Source organism: Gymnoscopelus microlampas, assembly GCF_963454915.1.
Source record: "Gymnoscopelus microlampas genome assembly, chromosome: 3".
NCBI classification, from domain to species: domain Eukaryota; kingdom Metazoa; phylum Chordata; class Actinopteri; order Myctophiformes; family Myctophidae; genus Gymnoscopelus; species Gymnoscopelus microlampas.
In genome coordinates, this window is record NC_139940.1 from 37,840,186 (window position 1) to 37,855,971 (window position 15,786).

The window sequence follows — 15,786 nt, forward strand, 5'->3', positions numbered from 1 at the left end:
TTTTGTAAATATAAAATGGAGTCATCGTTACCCAGGTATTCCTCCTGCTTCCATCTTGTTGGCCACGGTGACATCAGTGGACCAGACGTCGTACTGCCAGCGCTTCTGACCCAGCACGCCTCCCAGGACGGTGCCACTGTGGAGCCCCACACGCATGTCCACGTCCGTCTTGGTCTTCTCGCGAACGTACCTGCGGGTTGCCGTTGTAAGCAAGCGTGTTAGGATGCAATGCAACGACACAAGTCTCTTTTTGGGGTCCCTGGCACAAAATCTTTTCTGATGGGGAACCATGGCCAAATACATGTCAATTTGTGACATGTATTTTCATTTATTTTTTACACCCACCCATCTATTGGCCAAATACATGTCAATTTGTGACATGTATTTTCATTTATTTTTTACACCCACCCATATATCGATCCTTCCTAAATCAACTCCTTATCTCCATCCCCAGCAGTGGCGTAGCGGCTCATTAACTTTATACCAGTGGTTTTCACAATGAGACGTATTGTGAGCTTGTAGATCTGCTATTTTTAAAACATTTCTAAAGAAAAATCAATTACGTTTATTAAAATCGATAATAGTTTTATAATCAATTAATTTAATTAAAGGACGACTTCTCCCATTTTCAACCTATATTTGGTCCGCATGATAAAATGATTTTTTTTTAAAAGATTTTAAGATTCAAATTTTCTTATTCAGGCGAGAATTATAGCGTAGCATGCTAACATTCCAGGAATAGAAAGCCTGCAGTTTTTATTAGTTTGGATTGCCCCATTGATGATGTCACTGGTAGGCGGGTTTCTGAACTGAGCCCTCCACTGTGCCCCCCGTGAGGACCAATTATATGAAGATTGGTTGAAAATGGGTGAAGTTGTCCTTGAAGTTGCACCAGTGCACTCACGAGATGGCCTCCACCATGGCCAGGCCCATCATGATGGAGCATGCGGCGTGGTCCTCCCTGAAGTCTGGCAGCCCACAGATACAGTAGTAACAATCTCCCAGGATCTTGATTCTCAGCTGGTGATATTTCTGCAAAGACCCAATGGTGTAATAATTACAAAGACTTTTAGGCAGGAATAAATGAGTTATTAGTAATGTAATAACTATAGGCCATCGCTGATGTCGTTGTCATTGTCTGGCAGAAACCTTGTACAGAATCTCCATATTTAATCTTTTTTTATGTTTGTTCATAAATGAATGCCCTATTTTATACTTTGTCATATGACAGTGTCGTTCTACGAGCTTGTAGATCTGCTAGGATTTTGGAACTTTTTCAGACTATAATGACATGCCAAAAATACGCAGGCCAGGGTTGACAGTGGTTACGTGAGTCTGTTTTATAAATATTTAACCAACGACAAGTAATAACAAGAACTTGTTGTGACTAAATAATAACTACATTGGATCCATTGATCTTACCCCCGTCCCTTCAGATTCAGGGAAGACAGACATCATCAATAGGACGTCAGAAAGCCACAGAGAAGCCATGTCATTGTTGGACCTCGTCTTTTGTTCCCAAGTATCGCCTCAGTATACATAAGAGTGACAAGTTGTCACTCTTGTTGTCACTGACAACAAGACCCCCCTCCTTTTGCAATGTCCTCGTTTTTTTTCATTAATTCCTTAAAATTCTTTCAGTGATTTGTTTTACAACTCTTAAAACTAGTTCTAAAATGAGCAGGACCTAAGATTTTAGTCTGTACTTTTAATCCCTGTTGAATAAATAAAAATGAAGAGATTACACTATAGTCGCAATGCAGTTTGCAAACTACAGAAGGTAGATCGATTGATGCCATTTTTACCAACTGTGTAGCAAGGAGAGCAGATTGTGGAATATTTTGTTTCAATCATGTTTCACTAGAACCAAAACATAGCCACCCATCCATACACTGTAAGCAATTGACCACGCCAACTACTGATTGAAGAAGAAATCTATGAGTTTGAGTGGCCTTGCCATAATTTCACTTAAATTGCTGAATCTCTCAGTCAAATCAGTCATCAGGAAGGCATAGGAAATTGTCCTGAATCTTCTGATGGTCAATCTGGGCCTGGGCCCCTTCTCATTTCTACAGCTAGTTACTGATGACAAAGAGGAGATAGAGATGATCTAAGTGCCTATAATTGAGTGTCCACCATTTTGTGAGTGCTCATGTAAGTACCAAATTACATGTAAAAGGATGAATGAAGATTGAGTATGAATGCAAAACTGCATACATCAATCAGCATGTTTTAGATGTTTTAACACACGTTATGAAAAAGTTACATATGTGCAGATTTTACATGCTAAAGAAAAAACAAAAAAACATGTGCATATCATTGAGACAAATGATAGTCTTCAAGAGACAATAAAGTGGCCGCACACACTGGTAGCCAAAGCCTTTTAGAGATGATACATTTTTTCCTTCCAACATCAAGCAACATCATGAAGCATTCAAAATACAAAATAATTGATAACTGTAAATGACATATCATCATGTGATAAATGATGATAAATGATGTGGTATCGGATCGGCATAGACTGGCATACTCGCCGATACCGATACCGATACCAGCAGTTTAGTCTGTATCGGCAGCTTTTCCGATACTGGTAACGGTCTCGGAACAACTCTAGCCACTTTATCGTCTCTTGAAGACTATCATTTGGATCTTTGGTGTGTGTAGCATTCCTGTGCATATGGTTGAGACCAGTCATTAGATAACATTATGAGACTTACTGCGGCCAGTTTGTCGAAACGGGCAAACAGCTCATTGAGCAGCTTGACCAGCTCATGAGCGCTGCATGAGGACGACAGCTGGGTGAAGCCCACGATGTCCGCAAACAAAATACTGCAAATGAAATAAAAAAGAACACATATTATTGTACACACAGGCTTACATCCCTTAACCCATTAAACCCGGGTAAGTGTCATTTTAGATTTTAGCTATATAATAATCTTAGGATTTAGAGCTTGTGTGAGCTTTTTTTTTTTAAATCTACTATTTTTGAAAAGAATACATCATTTTGAAATGTTTTATTATAAGCGACTTTGGGCTTGTTAGTTATCTGTGAATATTGGTAGTTGCGGGTTGCATTTCTTTTTGGGGTATTGTTTCTGAAGTGTAGTTGCTTATTTGGCCTTGCTTCCAAATTGTTTAATTATTATTTAAACCAGAGGTTCTAAAATATTTGTCATGGACCCCCAAATGAATGTATTTGTCCCTAACCTCCATTTGTGCCAGGGAGCCCCACATACCAGATTTGTGTTCTTCCAAATCTTCCAAATATTCCACTATGGGACAACATTTTATTTCAAGGTTTTTTGAAAATAGCCGATCTACAAGCTCACAACGCATCGCATCGAATGTGTTGTGAGCTTGTAGATCGGCTATTTTCAAATAGCCGAAGTACAGTATACAGGTTTAAAGTGCTCATGAGGCCTATAGTCACTTCTTTTGGGCTCGTTTTCCTAGACCTGGTTCCTTATTTCTCTCACAAAATCTGGCAACACCGCTGACAGAGTAAAGGGAGTGAGGAAGCAGACATTATTACCTGACGTTCTCGTGTCTGTACATGTACATGGTGTTGAACTGCTGCATCTCCTTCTGACTGGCCTCCTTCTTCATGTCCTGCAGCATCTCGTCCGCTATGTGCTTCGGAAGGATGGAGAGCAGCAGACGTTCCTACAGAGACAGAGACAGAGCGTGTTAAGTTAAGAGCAAGCATGACATTTGTGACAAGCTGTGACCGTCTGTAGGTTTATGAGGGGGTCAGGATGTACGTTGTACAACTTATTACCTTTCATCTGTAACGGTTACAGTCCACCATTTAGACGTGGATGTTAAAATGTGCCGTGTGGCTCGCCCTCTTTCTCTCAGCCTATCTTAACCCATTAAAACCCATACAAAAAGAGTAGGTACCCTCACAAAAACATGCAGTAATCCTGGTCACTATACTACCTCCCCCTGGCCAGCCGGGGCGCCTGATGGAGGGGAAAGGAACTGGTTGGAATAACGTGTTCCTTCCACGCGCTACGTCCAACCGGGGAAACTCCCCCCTGTCGGGTGATAAGAAGGCTTGTTAGCTCTCATGCATTGAAGGAGGCATGAGCTCGGCTCTGAGCTCTCCTTAGGTTGGCAGAGGGAGTGTAGTGCCCAGGATTACTTAGCAGACAATTGGCACTGGGTGAAAAAAATGGGGTTACAAAATCGTTGGATAAAAAAATATATATATATATTTTAAACCCATAAAAAAAGTGTCATTTTAGCGTTGGCTATTCAAAAATAGCAGATATACAAGCTCACAAGCGCATCACTTCCTGTCGCGCTGCGACATTGTACATCTGCTATTTTTGAATTGTTTTGAAAAATCTTGAAAGTGTTTGAAGTCAAGTGATATGTTTTGGTCAAAACAAAAGGTTTTTGTTAAAAGGTTATATATTCTGATAGTATTTATTGCTATAGAGTGTTTGTTCAGTCACAGGGGTCACACCATCTCTCCAGCTCTTCAATAAACATAAAATAAATGTTCAGGTGGGTTGCACATTTTCAACCAATCAGGGGAGAGTATTCATTTATCAGCTTCAATTTTATGGCGTTCCAGTTCCAATTTTGTCTGCTAATTTCTTTGTGTCGTAACTCCCAATTTCACTTGTTTATCCTGTATCCTTTATGAATCCTCTATCCTGACTGGATAAAATCGGTATCCCGAACTGTAAATGCATTTTTGATAGCTGGTTAGACAGCTACTACTGAACAAACACTCTATAGCAGTGATGTTGCTAGGTTTTCAATGTAATGGGTCCTGGGATGCAAGGGTGGTCTTTTAGATGGGTCCCAGGGACATTGTATGGGTCCCACAAAAACAGCGTTTAACTCGTGTTTCATCTTATATGGTTATATTCATGTAGAACATGTATCTGAAAGAAAAGTACACAATTCCAAATCCGACAACTAGTACTTGTAGTACTTGATTTTTTTTTTTACATTAACCACTTGAATCCTAGTATCCCTTTTCTGAGGAGAACTTTAGCCAAAAATAGCAGATCTACAAGCTCACACTTGTGAGCTTGTAGATCGGCTATTTTTGGAGTTATAGGTGTGTAGAGGGAAAAAAGAGCAGCAAAAGTTTATCTGAAACACAATTTTATACAATATAGAGGGGGTCCCAGCTTCATCTCTCTCTCAACAAGGGGGTCCTTGGCCTGAAAACACTGAAGACCCCTGCTCTACAGGGAATTATTTGATATCTGGCTGCACGGAAAGACACAAGAATCACAGCTGCCATTAATCAGTGCTGTTCAGTGTTGATTGCCTAGTGGTCAAATTGGGGTCAACGAGCCATCGTTAACTTGCTTTGAAGTTGGGCTGTAAGTTGCGCAGCACTCTGACTCTCTCTCCCTCTAGCAGCAGCTCGCATTGCCCTGAGACAGAGAGAGAATACTTCTCCATACGGCGGTGTTTTACCGAGATTTTTCTTGTTTTCTGCACTATGCCTTGTAATCCGCGGACGGCTTTGAAATCCACGGATGGCCTTCAAATCCGCGGTAATTTCCGCTAAATTGTAGTGCGTCCCATGGACGCAACGAGGGTGCCGTGAATGCGTCCTTTTTCAATATGGTGCGTCAGAGACGCAGGACGCAGGCCTATGAGCATCTCTGCTATAGCAATGATTACCATAAGAATATTTTGTTATTTCACACTTTTTTTAAAGGAATATCATTTACCCTGCCTTTAACCCTGGCAGGGCTCCAGACTAACTTTCATTTAATACATATTTTCGGGGGGATTTTCTGCCTTTATTTCGATAGGTGTGTAGATTGACATGACATTTTGGGGATATTGCATTGACTTACTTTCATTCCATATCCACTTAACCTAAGCTTGACCGTACGCATAACAAACCATAACAAATGCATGCTTAACCTCATGAAACTGCAGTAAATCGGGATACATGAATCTAATGCCTAATTTGACATGCTGGCCTCAACCAATTGATTTAATGTCCAAAATTGGCAGAACATGTGACCAAAGTAAGGAACACACACACACACACACACGTTCATGTAAAGAACACTTCTATACTTGTGTGACTGAAGTTTGTGTGAACTGTGTCTGCGTGATATCAGACATTACTTCATACTGTATGAAAATGCCCAAAGATCTTACTGAAATAAGCGGATCAATAGCTAAATAAAACATAAAATAAGATTGTATTTAAAAAAAGGCAATGCATGCAAATAAGAGCCTGGAACCCTACATTCTTTCTGAAGAGCTTTGTTTACACACAGCTGAATGGCCTAAAACTGTCACTCGTCGCAGCTGAAAGGAGTAACATATTCATCAGAAAACACGGATGTGTCAGGCAAAACAAAGTCCCTAAGTAAACACACACACTTCTACACAGATGACGCACGTGCATTCTGTACATATACAGTACATGCACAATTGACCGTACACCCACGCAGATGTAAACACACATTTTAGCCTGCATTTGGAGGGAGGGGAAATAACATGGCATGGTTTCAACATTCTTATCAAAAAACAGAGAGAGAGATAGAGAGAAAAGAGAGAGAGAGACAAAAATGGGTGAGCGAGTCAGCACTCTGATTACAGCTGACATCTTCTCAGGAGGCTGGTTGCCATGGTAACCTGCAGCGACCGGATGCTCCTTGATTGGCTGGCGGCCCTGGTCTCCCAGCAGCCTGTGTGCTTCTCCATTAGTATTCTGGGAGTTTCTCATGCTCTCATGGTCTTCTTATCAGCCCCCGTTTCACTCTCTGTCGCCCGCTTCTCGGGCGGCAACACTTAATCGAACTAATCGATTGTAAAAGATAAAATAAATCAATGGGGATTTTTTTGGGCTGAAAGTAGTGAAAATAGCAGATCTACAAACTCATCGCGCATCACGATGCAGCACGTGGTGAGCTTGTAGATTGGCTATTTTCGCTAGTTTCATGAGACACTCTTGTATGAAGTATTAAATATGTCTAGTCAATTATTTTCAAAAAAATCTATTTGAATTGGTTGATTTATTAAAAATAAAACAAATTATCACCATGAAAACTTTTTTCAATTAATCTAAAAAGTAAATTACAGATTAATCGCTAAGAAAATTATCGAATAGTTGCATGCAGCTGCCCCTACTCGTTTCCTCACTCCCTTTTGAGCACTCGTTCACCTTTGGTCCCTCGACTCCCTCCTTCATAATAATCACCCCTTCCTTCACGCGCGCCTCTTCGCCTTTTTTCGTGCTCACCATGGCAGTAATCGCCCGTTCCATAAATAGTAGTGTAGCAATCAAGAATGCCCAGTGGCCACATCTGTGAGACTGGAGAGGGGAGTGGAACTGACTGCTGACACAGTGCCAACTAAAACAGACCAACGCATTCAAAACGCACACATCGACACAGATGCACACGCAAACACACACACTGATGTGTTTGTGCATGTGTGTCTGTGTGTGTGGCTACACATCACATTAAGCACTCCTCTCACAAGGATGTCATACTGTCATACTTCCTTATGCGGATTACCTTGCGTGGCTTTTCAGCCGAATGGATTTACCTCAACTAACGTCCATAGCATATCATGTACAGTATACTGTATATCTGCTGCCATGCTCACGCACCTTTGTCTTACCTCAGGTCTTACAGTACCTCAGGTAGCCTACTTACCGCACCGGATAGATATACGGTAAATATGTAGATAATGTGTTTGTTTTTATTGATCTCTCTCCCCCCTCTTCCCTTTCTCTTATGGAAACAACAAAAACGATGTAGCTTGCACAAAAACAAATTTCACTTCAATTTGTTTTACACCTGTAAACCTGAGATGTGACAATAAAGTTGATTCTGATTACTTAATGTAAATTATGTTTGGTTTACTTTCCTGTTGCATGAACTGGTCTCTTGAACCTTAAGAACACTGTGACTGCTACTGTTTTTTTTTTACCTCGCCTCATGGTGGCATGTTAGGTAAACACCTGCCAATGCCCCCCCCCCCCCCCCCCCCTCTATTCTCTTCTGCTCTCGCTCTACCTCTATCCTTTCTCTTCTCACAGAAAATACAAAAACGATGGGAGTGTGTATTATTATAATAATACAAGCTCAAAGCGCGGCACAAAATGCTATTTTTGAATACAATATAAAATGACACAGGTGCTTTCCCGGTTTTATTTTGGGCGGGAACCGCTATTTGTAACAATACCTTTCAGGACGGGAACCCCTTTTGGGGTCCTGTTGCTATGTACAGTATATAGCAACATACATTTGTTGTAATTGTTTTATACATTTTTCAGAAAACTTAGGTCAGGATGTAGAAGGCGTTTTTAGAATCAGCCTCAGGTCTAAATATGGGTTAACAGACAGGCACCGCTCTCATCAACGCACCTGTTGCTGACTCTGCTCTTCCAGGTTGAGCTTGACCTCCAGTGACTGCCTGGCCTCCAGGAAGGCCTTGCGGTGCTTGCGGTCAGCCATGTAGTAGGACATGACGCCGACGGTGATGGCACACATGTAGATCACCATGTTGGCCAGCAGCTTGACAAGACAACAGAACATTATTGTTATTACCAGTTTAGGGTTCTGAATAACTTCTAAACCCATCAATATGATGGATCACACTCAGGCTACAAAATAAGTCTAAAGTAGTAGTAACATTTCCTAATTTACAATTTGTAGGTATGTAGCAGACGTTCTTATCTAGAGCAAAAGTAAATAATCACATACTAAACAATATGCTATCTAAATAGTCTGTACATTGAAACTATAGGATGCCAGGTAAACACTGAACCTGGCATCTGTCTAAATAACATGCTATCTAAAATTCTTAACATTTGTGGTCAAGAAAGACAAACCTACGAAACAAAACATGACTCCCTTAAAGGACGACTTCACCCATTTTCAACATATCTTCATATAATTTCTCCTCACTAATGCAGAAACCTGCCTACCAGTGACATCATCGGTGGGGAATCCAAGCTAATAGAAACTGAAGGCTTTCTATTCCTGGAAAGTTAGCATGCATATAATTGTTCTCGTGTTACGAAAAAAACAAATCAATATTTGAAATCTTGTTTAAAAAGAAAAACCTGCCTTGCGATGATGTATGTCACTGGTAAGCTAAGTTTCCGAACTTTCCACATGCCTCCTATGAGACACAGACTGAGATTAACATTTTATCATGAGCGTTACCAATGAGGACCAATTATATGAAGAGCTAAAAATGGGTGAAGTCTTCCTTTAAGGTGAAACTGTTTTTATTAAGATTCTTCTATGCATTATCTGAAAACTAAGCCAAGAAGCATATGAAGTAGACAGTTTGAAGCATACAAACCACATGGTATATATTATGTAATATATAAAGAAAAACTCAATGGCCACATTCCTAGAAGAATTTCCTAGTGTTTGCCCAATGACCGCAATGTAATATAATGTTGAGCCTGTTGGTTGTTTGACTTTTTATCGAAGAGACTCTCTGCATTAAAACAATCCGGGAACGCATCTGTGTCATTTTAGTTTTAGCTTTAACCATTATTTTATACTTTAGCTATTCAAAAATAGCAGATATACAAGCTCATAGGCTTGTAGATCTGCTATTTTTGAAAAAGTGTGGAAAATGTGTGCAAATATTAAAAAAAAAAAAAAATTTAAACGAACATTTGTAAATCAAATCTTTGCTTCTGGAGGTCCCTGGAACAAAATATTTGACAAATGTTTGCTTTAAAAAATCCAAAGATTTGCGCAAATTTTCACGATTTAAAAAAGAAAATCTAAAATAACAGATGCGTTCCCAAATTGAATGGGTTAAAAGGTAGAATTATGATAAGGCTGACTGGAGGTTAGGTTACTGAGGGCAAAATGCATACTGTACAGTAATGTCAGTCATGTAGTCATGTAATATCAATGTGAAATGGGCATTGGGTACATGGCTATGAATTCAGTGAGCACTTCACAGAGATGTTGTATAATGTTTCCACACTAAAAGGATTTTACAGTGATGGTCCCAATCTGAGGGCACAGTGATTCCTACCAACATGGCATAGCCTACTGCAGTGGTTCTCAACCTGTGGGTCAGGACCCGCGTCCCCACATGATTTTGGGAGGGGGGTCCCCAGATGACAGTAAAGTGACAATTTAAGGACTTTTAAGACCTTTTCGATACCTAAAAAAAAAATATGAAAGAAATGAAAAAGAAATAGACCATTACCGCATCAAAAGTAATCAACAAACTATACTATCAAAACTGGTCAAACATTGGCCAAATTGTCAAATAATATAAGAAAGAGGCACTTTTTTTTTTAAATAGCCGATCTACAAGCTCATCTTGTTCTGCTATTTCACAATGTGTCTGTGGAACCGAGTCAAACCAACTTGAATGCCTCAACTCCTACATTCAAAGTGCTTAAAAGGTCGGGTCTATAATGCATTATAATCACATTTATAATGTATTGTAATGCATCATTATAATGCACTTATTATAATACTTCATAACACTCATAAATGTTTATAATTATGTATAACAACTTAAAACAAAGACACTTTATAAGTAACTAAGTTAAGGTAGATATAATGTGCTGTTCCACTGAGATAATAATGCATTATGACCAGCACTTATAATACATTATAAACGGTGTCATAAGTTGTCATACATGATTATAAACATTTATAACAAGTGTTATAATGCCTTACAAGCTTAAAAAAATTATGAATGTGATTATAATGCAATAAATGCATTATAGACCCGAACTTTAAGTAAAGTGTTACCGTGAGCTTCTAGATCAGCTATTTTTGGCAAAGAGATTTGGTGTAGAGGGAAAAAAGGAGCGGACCAAGTATAGACCCCTGGGGGACCCCGGTCAACAAATATTATAGGGTTTTAAGTGTTAAGAATATAATCTCAATGTTGAAACATGGACAGATTCAATTCTGATTTCCAACTCTAACTTATTTGGGAAGATGGACCCATGAGACACTTTATTTGATTCTTTGCCAAATGCTCTGTAATCAAACAACCCCCCTGCCTGCAAGGAATATACTGTATTGTCCGTTTGTGATCTATTTGCTAATTAGTTGGATGCTTCTCTGTGCAGTTTGTATTTCCAAGTAATCTAATTTGTTAAATCTTTCTCCCTACTACTTTTGGATTAATTGAAATGCTGATCGATAACATCATCTGTCAACTCTCAAGATAGAAACAAAACAAACAAAAAAATACTGTTCAAAACATCCTTCTCCGACACCCTTCAAAGTTCCCGTCATCTCAAACACAGGATGTTTTGGAACTATTTAAAGTTATCTTTTTCCTTCTTGCTGCGCCACCAGAAAAAAAATCACAGTAGTCACACTTTAACTTAGTTTACACTCAAGGTACAATTCCTTGTCTGACCTCCTAATAATCTAATAATGTCTGCACTAACCACCATTTCCTGCGTGCTGGCCATACCTCACATAACCCCCCCCCCCCCCCCCCAAATAAAAATTCCTCCTTCACACAATTATGATTGGGATCCTTTAGGATTTTAACGATTCCAGCTCCTTAACGATTCCCTCTTAACGGTCCGAGTCCTTAACGGTCCCCTTTAACGATTCCTATAGGGTGTTTCAAATGGTCCCTTACAGGTCTGCAAACTCTGAGAGTGTACAAATTGAACCAAATAGACCCTTACAGGTCTATTTGGTTCCATTTGTACACTCACAGCGTGATAATGGTCCTTGAAATTAAAAACGTTTGAGAACCACTGGTATTGTAATTGTATAGCAGACGTGAAGTCCACATACCAGCCTCTGAGAGTGTGAGAAAACCAGTTCCGGAAGGTTTACGGTTCCAAATGTGATGGAACCGATTCCGGTTCCTCAATGTTGTTCCGGTTCCGGATCCCAACCCTACACACAGTCCCCACTCTTCCCTGCCACACTCCATTCTACTTTTACTTTTGGTACTTTAAAGGTAGGGTAAGTGATTTTCTTTTGTTAAAATAAGTGTTACATAGCTTTATATTCTGATAGTACTCATTGCTATAGAGTGTTTGTTCGGTAAAAGGAGTCTCCTTGTCTCTCCAGCTCTTTATAAAACAGAAAATGCATTTTCGTTTCAGTTTCAGTTTCATTTCCAATTTTATCCAATCAGGATAGAGAACTCAATCAGGATATAGATTAAACAAGTGAAATTGGAAGTGATGACACTAAGAAATGAGCAGGCAAAATTGGAACTGGAACACTATAAAAATGAAGCTTAAAAATGGGTACTTTCTCCTGATTGGCTGAGATTTTGACACCTACCGGAAAATGTATTTTCTGTTTATTAAAGAGCTGGAGAGACATGGAGACTCCTGTTACTGAACAAACACTCTATAGCAATGATTACTATCAGAATATAGTGCTTTAACCTTTTAACAAAATACTTTTTGTTTTAACCCAAAAATTACCCTACCTATAAGTATATTTTGACACCAATACTTTAGAATTTTGAATACCGAACTTGTACTTGTAACAGACTATTTGTACAATAGGATATTGATACTGTTACTTAAGTAGATTTTTTTTGTAAAACTTTTTGCATCATAGTCTCTTCAGTGTATCGTTCCAGCCTGCTGTATGTGTACACACCATCCTATTCCCTGTGCCATTTCTTAGTTAGATAATCTTCACATAAATGAAAGAAGAAAAAAAACCTTCTAGCCTGCCAGGTTTATTTTTTCCCCCCTCAAGCCTCCTCCTAGCACCAACCTGTCTCCTCATAAATTTAGCTCAATGTACTATTCCAAAAATAGATTCGCCGGCGTCTTGACAACAAACAGCGATTCTCAGAAAGCCTTAATATCTCATCGTGTCCATCCACGCACCTCCATCCCAGCGCACCCCCCCCCCCTCCCCTCCTCACCTGTCTGCCCAGCGCCGATGCCTGTATGTTCTCCTGCTGTTGCTGGGCGATGGTGACCCCCAGCACCAGCGTGTGGACGCCGCAGGACACGCTGGTGATCAGCACGATGGGCGTGAGCCTCAGGGGCAGAGTCAGGAAAAAGCTGAAGCTGAAGAAGGCCTGCCAGCCCACCGTGTCGCTGGCCTGGTGGAAACGGGCATAGTTCAGCCCCAGGTAGCAAAATATCTGAGCCGCTATGAGCACCCAGAGGGCGTACGGCACCACCCGCCGCGAGACGCGGTCCGGCAGCAGGCCGTAGCGGCACAGCAGGTAGAGGAGGATGTCCGTGGCCAGCCCCACGGACGCCACGGTGACGGAGGCCAGCTTGTCGCTGGTGTAGACCACCGCACACATGACGATGATGTAGCAGTCGAAGAGGGCGGCGAACACCACCAGCACCAGGAGGGTCTCGTGTCTCTGCCGCCTGAAGTAGGTCTGGTAGAGGTTCTCCAGGGACTCCGGGGCGAAGGTGAGGCGCATGAAGCGCGGCAGGCAGAGGCAGCATCCCGAGCGCCGCACGGTCACCTCGTGGGTGCGCCCCACCGCCTGGCCGGGGTCGGACGGGAGGGTGACCGAACAGTCGGCGGAATACTCTGCCGAGTACTCCGGCTCCGAGATGGCCCGGTTCCGAGGCATTGTGGTGGCGTTCCCTCGATTCTTTCCTCCTCAAATGAAATACGGACAACGGTTTGTAGTTCTGCAGGAGGTGTCAAATTCCTCAAGATCCTGTGGCGGTGACAGTTCTATGGTGGGATCTTGTTTTTTTTTTTCTCCCTTCAGGATTGTAAACTCTCATTTGCCCTGAGATGCCACAGATGTAGTGTGAATCGCTTGATTGTCAGGCCCTGTACACCGGAATGACGACTTCTCACATACTTGGCTTCTTTTTTGCCCAACTCACGGCTGTCAGTTGACTCAGTCGGCACCGTGTTTGCCTAAACTCTTCAATGGCCCAGTAGGGCGAATGGCTGTCGTTTGTTTGTTTCCTCCTCCCCCAACCAAGTGCTTTATAAATACACTTCCCTCTCCAGCTCTATTCCTACGGCGGACCCCATATTTGTGTCTCATGGCACAGTTAGGCCTAATGGGTAATTCACCAAGGACAGAAATAGATTGTTTATATTCCTGCAGGTTCCTCTGTTGTCTCCTCTCCTTCATTCCTCTGGGGTGGACAAGACCACTCTTCATGTGTTGCTTCCATGGTCACACCTCACATGGCCTACACATGAGAAGGGGGAAAGATTACAAATTGAGTGGGCCTGTACAATTATAAAACACAATTTCTTGTCTTCAACCTAGCCTTGGCTTGGATCAAGAAGACTATCATAGATGTATTTTATTGAGTCTGACTTAAAAGTCTATTTTCAACCATACAAGAGAAACAGGTAATGGTCAGGTAAATCATGTGCAGTTCAAAGTAGCTAAAACCTAAAATAGGTTTGACTGACATAGGTCGAATATTTTGTTCGAATCCCTCCTGCGTCCATACTATATCCTTCCAGGAAACAGCCTTATTTAGTCGGTTCACACAGTTGTAGGCCTGTGTCTGTCTGTCTGTCTGTCTGTCTGTCTGTCTGTCTGCCTACATGTTGCGCTTCTTCATCATAATGTAGGTTCATACTCATACGTTTTTAAAAACAGAACGTCAAGAAATACGATGACATAAGATTTGTACCCTTTTCACCATAACCAGAAACAACCACATAATTTAGTTTAGAGAACTGGTGTTAAGCTAAAGGCCAGTTGTTGTTCTCATCATGCAATTATTCTGTTCATCACACATTCTATGTTCAGATTTTAGAATGAGTCGGGTTTAAATAACATCTGCCAGCATTAACACCAAGTCATGGATCTCTCTATTTCCTACCATAAAAACCTTATTCGTGCCACACTAGACACAACAGATGGATCAGAATGCTTTTCGGCTGAAACATCATGCTATCTGACACCTGGTTTTACGATGTGTTGGAAACACAGATTTAATTCTGGATACAATCCAGATGCTGTAGAAAATCAGCTACATTATTGCATCGCTTCTTACCCGAACTGACAACAATGTAGCCTATTTTGTGTCCTCCAGATTACATTAATCTGGACACTTTGTTGCATCGCTTACCTTGTATCCGACTGTATAATCTGGACACATTTCGGTCTCCTTTAATCTGCTATTTATTCCCTTGTAAAATGCATGGATGGAAGGATGGATGGTGCCGTTTAGCTGCTAAACGCGGTAGCTTCTTTTTTTACTTCAACATTCACATGGTGTTTAAAGAAAACGAAAAGAAAAAGTATAAATACATATAAAATGGTCTCGACGCGAAGCCCACACGGACTGCTAAGTCTTTTTCTTCCGTAGACATGGACATGGGAGGAACAGCCAGGAACAGAACAGATCCGAACGGATCTTTTTACCGCTGGATCTCTCCTCCTCGATCAACACTTTGCTTTCTGTTCTGTCCCCCAATACAATAACCCCGCCCCCTGCCTTTGAATACAAAGTAGCCTGAGCCTAGGCATCATTCATGATCATCATCCTCATTCTCCTCCTCCTCATCCTCATCCTCATAATCATCATCATTTTGCCATTTTTACAATGAGAAGTAAAAAATAAAAAATGAATAGTTAATTAACCACTTAAACCCCATTTATACCAGTGGTTCTCAAACGTTTTGATTTAAAGACCCATAGTATAACTTTCAGAGTTACAGACCTGTACAGTTATAACTAAGGGTCTATTTGGAACCCCCTCAGGGAAACCTGGACCTCACTTTGAGAACCACTGCTAATGCTATATACAGTGCATGCGTAGTTCATGGTGGTCCCCCAGGGCTCTATATTGGTCACCACCCTTTTCCCTCTTGTACAAATGCCTTCACTGAAAGGTTC

The 15,786-nt window shown here is 41.0% G+C and overlaps 1 protein-coding gene across 2 annotated transcripts in view; it reads right to left on the reverse strand.

Moving 5' to 3' along the window:
• Positions 1-15,326, reverse strand: part of adcy3a (adenylate cyclase 3a) — a 32,112-nt gene extending 16,786 nt beyond the window's left edge. Inside the window, exons 1-7 of one of the 2 annotated variants that reach the window (XM_084049884.1) lie at positions 15,017-15,326; positions 12,862-14,119; positions 8,370-8,519; positions 3,533-3,663; positions 2,718-2,829; positions 905-1,032; positions 32-190 (exon numbers count right to left, since the gene is read on the reverse strand). In XM_084049884.1, coding sequence (XP_083906010.1) covers positions 32-190; positions 905-1,032; positions 2,718-2,829; positions 3,533-3,663; positions 8,370-8,519; positions 12,862-13,536 — 1,355 coding nt within the window. In that variant the 5' untranslated portion in view covers positions 13,537-14,119; positions 15,017-15,326. The remainder of the gene's footprint in view (positions 1-31; positions 191-904; positions 1,033-2,717; positions 2,830-3,532; positions 3,664-8,369; positions 8,520-12,861; positions 14,120-15,016) is intronic. The other variant, XM_084049885.1, reaches the window with a different exon arrangement.
• Between the last annotated feature and the right edge of the window lie 460 nt (positions 15,327-15,786).